We start from the raw sequence: 5,000 nt of genomic DNA on the forward strand, positions 1-5,000 counted from the left end.
CTCTTTCTCTCTCTGTGATTGTGTGTGTGTGTGTGTGTGTGTGCACGCATGCGTGCGCGCGTCCGTGTCAGTGCCTGAGGCATGGTGGTCTTATGACTGGTTCCACATTTAACCAGCAGGGTGCAGCAGAGGGCCTTCAACTCACAGTGTCACAGTGTCACACACTGACTCTAAATCAGCTCTTAGACCAGTTACATTCTAAAACATCTCGTGAGCTCCCAGTCAATATGCAATTGCTGACAGATGCTTTCAATCAGAGCTGAATGATAATGTGGCCTTTCAATCAACATTGTGTGTGTGCGTGTGTGTCTGTGTGAGTGTCTGGGCCCTATCATGACATTCTAAAGTGCATCGTCACTCGTCAAAAGTCTATTCAAATTTAGTAGGATGTTCAGTTCACATTGGGAGGGGTTTCGTTCTCAAAAGTGGAGCGCATGGCGTAACAAGGTGTTCCTAGGTCTTTTAATCAGTCATATGGGTGTGTTTGGGGCATAACATCATTTTAAACCAATGAGAATGACATCTGTCATTCCCTTTAACGGCGCAACGCGCGATATGTCAAATAAATGCATCGGTATTTTGGCATTCAACGGCGCATTTGAAGGAGGCTGCTTGCGAGACCGTATGGAATAGTCATTCTTAAACCATGCTTTACTAAAGCCTAGCATAGCCTTCACGCATTTGCACTCGTCTATTATTTGAACTCATTGGCAAAGTGAAACTAACTTCACCAAGGAGTCAGTCAACGACAAGACAGTTATATGCAGTTACTTTCACTATTGACTGACAATGGGTTACCATCGAAAACATAGGCTGGAAAATGCAACACTTACCCTAATGTTGCTCAAATGACTGAATAAAACAACATTTATCCTGCAGAGGAGTTGCTTATATCTCGTGACAGTGCGTCTTCAGCTGTGCTCCATACATGTCTCTCGCCTCTCCCCTAATCACTTTGCAAATGATGGTGAATAACTACTCATCATGAGATGTACAGTATTTCGTAATATCTTTATTCTAATTATGTTTACCATTGTAATCGTGCAATTTGTAATGCTTTGCATGGACGTGCGCTGGTGTGGATTCATGAATGATAGAAGGATGGTGCGTGCACCTGCCAATATGACTGTTGACATGCGCTCTTAAAATAGCATATGAACAACTCGCCATTGACTTCTGACCAGGTTTAGGTGGTGTATGATAGCGATTTTTAGACAATGCGCCAGGTCCCTCCCTAGGTTGTTAATTGCCACACCCCTGGGCGCAATGCTTAAAAAATAAAGGTGCAAAATAACGAATTCAACTTCGCGCCGGTGAATAACGAACTTTACGCCATGCGCTGGTGACCCAAAATACAGCCCTCTGTGTGTGTGTGTGTGTGTGTGTGTGTGTGTGTGTGTGTGTGTGAGAGAGAGAGAGAGAGAATGTCGAAATCATTCACTTCAAGCCAAAGTTGAAAGGGTTCCTTCATTATCTTTTATGTAAAATTCATTGTCATAATGTTGTTAACACATAACACACAAAAGTGTATAATTTTTATCAGTTACGTTTAAAATTCTAATTCATCAGCTCATGTGTCATTAGCATGATAAGTTAGAATGTGAGTAAGAAAGTAAGTTTGATTTTAAACCTTTATGCATTCATTGTAATCATTGTAATCTGTTGTAATCTGTAATCTGTGTGTGTGTGTGTGTGTCTGTCTGTCTGTCTGGTGATACTGATTCTGTCTCACTGTATTGTTCAAATGTGTAGTTGTGGAAATTCATGTGTCCCACTCCCTCATATGTCACTAGAGGGAGCTGTCATCTTGTTCTTTGTCTTTCTTCTCTCTCTCTCTCTCTCTCTCTCTCTCTCTCTCTCTCTCTCTCTCTCTCTCTCTCTCTCTCTCTCTCTCTCTCTCTCCCTCTCTCTCTCCCTCTCCTTTAATCTGAAATGAAAATCTCCAAAGTGAAGCCCAGCTCAGAGCTGCATGGTAAGGCCCTGTATGGAACCCATCAGTGAGGCCTGCCTCAGACATCCACATCGCAAGAGAGGACACCCCAATAAAGAGCTCTGTGGTGAGGCCCAGCTCGGAGCTTCATGAGAGGGACTAAAAGCCTCAAAGCCTGCGACGTCTAACGCCAAGGACAAGGAAGTAGACCCATGTGATGCGACCAGCTGTGATACACAGTCACACTGATCAGTTTATCCACACCAACTCACATCTTCAAAGAAACACGAGTTCAAGAAATCAAAGGATGTTTTTTATGGTACTTGGTTTTCAGTGTTTTTGTGAAATGGTATACTCATTGTGTGAGAAAAAACAAACAAACATGTAGACTTAGACAAGGCGTGGGTAACAAATTGTAGTTGTGTAATGTAGTTCCTGAAAATTGAACTGTAACATTTCACTTAACTTCATTATAATGAAACACGTGACTTTGTAAGTTTCTACCCCCGACACTACCGATTCATTGCCCGATATCATCAGAGCTCACACTGAGAAATGACAGATCTACTATTGCCATGACATTGCAGACTTCATTCTTATGGCTCCTATAGCTTTGGCCCATGGAGGGGATTCAGACTTGACCCACACATGCACGTCAGGGACGAGTCCATTTAAGAGGGCTGTTTGGTACCGACGGGTGTTTGTTCTGACGTTGTGCAATTGTTGTTGTGCAATTACGTTTATCTGATTTTCTGTGTGTGTGTGTGTGTGTGTGTGTGTGTGTGTGTGTGTGTGTGTGTGTGTTTGTGGTGTGTGTTGTTAGTGGCAAACGGATTTTGGAATACTCCCCACACTGCCAGCTTTTTCTCCAATTGTGCCCATTGTTTGTGTGAGTGCCTGTATACATGTGGATGTAAAAGTGTGTGTGTGTGTGTGTGTGTGTGTGCACCCCTTTCATCCTTAATCTTCCTAATTTCCGTTTTTTAGTTGTTCAGTAATCTCTTTTGGGAGGCTGCCTCTCTCTCTTTCTTTCTCTCTCTCTCTCTTTCTTTCTCTCTCTCTCTCTTTGTGTGTGTGTGTGTGTGTGTTTTAGACTGCAGGGATCCCCTTAAGTGACATTACACTGTTTTACATCAGAGAATGATTACAAAAATTAACATTCATAGTTCTTTATACTGTGTGTGTGTGTGAGGGAGAAAGTATTATGGTGTGTGCTGTATGGTAGGCATTTGTGAGTTTAAATGGTGTGCTCCTGTTTGGTTTGTATATTAAGTGCATTTTTACATGTCTGTGTACAGTGGGTGTGCCATTTGTGTGATTAGCTAGCTACTCTCTCTCTCTCTGGGTGTGTGTGTGTGTGTGTGTGTGTGTGTGTGTGTGTGTGTGTGTGTGTGTGTGTGTGTGTGTGTGTGTGTGTGTGTGTCTGTGTGTGTCTGTGTGTGTCTGTGTGCGTGCATGCATGTGTGTTGGTGAATGTGTGTACATGAATGTGTGTACGTGAATGTGTATGTGTCTATGTGCGCGCAAGTGTGTAAGTGTGTGTGTATGAGTGTGTGTACATGAGTGTGTGTGTGTATGAATGTGTGTACATGAGTGTGTGTGTGTGCATGCAATTTTCCGATCTCCTCTTTAAGACGCTGCAGTGTAGGGAGGTCTCTGCAGGCCCCGCCCCCTCCACTCCCATTGGTCAGGAGCCACCACCTCCCTCCCCTCCATCATTTGTAGTCACACAGTGCGGTCAGGGAGCGAGTGAGAGTGTGACAGAGAGAGAGAGAGAGAGAGAGAGAGAGAGAGAGAGATGCAGACGAGACAGAAACGAGAAAGAGCACAGGCAGCAAGAGATGTAGAGCTGAGAAAGTCAAGGGGAGAAAGAACGGCCGCCTGAAAGAGAATCAGGAAGGAGGGAAATAGAGAGAGGGTTAGAGAGAGAGAGAGAGAGGGAGAAGGAGTGTGCAAGAGCTGCAGTGGAAGAGGGAGAGAGAGAGAGAGAGAGGGAGGGAGAGAGAGAGAGAGAGGAGAGAGCGTTTTCTGGAGCTGCAGTGAGAAAGACACAGTGTGTGTGTGTGTGCATATGCTCACAGGACATCTTTTGGGAACAGACGCTGTGTTTGGAGTTCAGAGCCGCTACCTCTCTTGCCTCTCGCCTGCTCTTGCCTGTCCCTGCTACGTGGATGAGGACTGCTAGGAGCGCCGATGTGTGTATGTGGGTTTGAGAGCGTGTAAGTGAATGAGTGGGTGTGTGTATGCCAGAGAGCGACAGACTGTGTGTGTGTGTTTTCTCATATTGTAAAGCTGCTCTGTCAGAGGGAACAGACAGAACCGGCCTTGTGTGAGTGAGTGTGTGTGTGAGCGTGTGTGTGTGTGTGTGTGTGTGTGCGCGCGTGTGTAGGATTGAGTGTGAGTGTGTGTGTGTGCGTATGCGCACTCCTGGCTCCTGATCGTGTGTCTGCGTGTGTGTGTCTGTGTGTGTGTACATTTGAATGTGTGAATGCCCTTCTCCTCGCGTCGGCCTCCTGAACCCCGGGCGGGTATATGGATAGGAGCTCCCTGTTTCAGCTCATTCAAGAGCAGGTAGGGTTACTATGGTTACTGTCTCCTCCGTGTGTGTGTGTTTGTATGTGTGTTGGTGTGGGTGTGTGTATGTGTTTATGATTGAGTGACAGAGAGAAGGTGGAAAAACAGCAGGATTTGGATGATTTAGGGTGTGTGTGTGTGTGTGTGTTTGTTTGTCTGCCTTGCCATGTGCATACTTTTGTGTTAGTGAGCAAGTATATGAGATTAGGTCAGAGATGGTATGTGTGTGTGTGTGTGTGTGTGTGTGTGTGTGTGTGTGTGTGTGTGTGTGTGTGTGTGTGCGTTTCTGCACATGAGTGTGTGTGGCTCTGTGTGTGTAGGCTATGTGTGTGTGTGTGTGTGTCTGTGTGTGCATGTAATTGATTGAGTTGGTGTGTGAGTGAGTGAGTGAGTGAGAGAATAGTCTGATGTGTGAGGTAGTCTGTGTGTGTGTGTGTGTGTGTGTGTGTGTGTGTGTGTGTGTGGTTGTGTGTGTGTGTGTGCGTGTGTGTGTGCG

General features: G+C 45.3%; 1 protein-coding gene across 1 annotated transcript in view; it reads left to right on the forward strand.

Annotated features, from left to right (window-relative positions):
• The first annotated feature begins 3,787 nt into the window (after positions 1-3,787).
• The window catches only part of rhbdl1 (rhomboid, veinlet-like 1 (Drosophila)), a 21,314-nt gene continuing 20,101 nt past the window's right edge, over positions 3,788-5,000 (forward strand). Inside the window, exon 1 of the mRNA XM_076298550.1 lies at positions 3,788-4,501. Coding sequence (XP_076154665.1) covers positions 4,463-4,501 — 39 coding nt within the window. The 5' untranslated portion in view covers positions 3,788-4,462. The remainder of the gene's footprint in view (positions 4,502-5,000) is intronic.

This window comes from Alosa pseudoharengus, unplaced genomic scaffold, assembly GCF_046254945.1.
Source record: "Alosa pseudoharengus isolate Yale_2024_CS ecotype anadromous, Long Island Sound unplaced genomic scaffold, YU_APseudo_1.1 YU_APseudo_1.1_scf_21, whole genome shotgun sequence".
NCBI classification, from domain to species: domain Eukaryota; kingdom Metazoa; phylum Chordata; class Actinopteri; order Clupeiformes; family Clupeidae; genus Alosa; species Alosa pseudoharengus.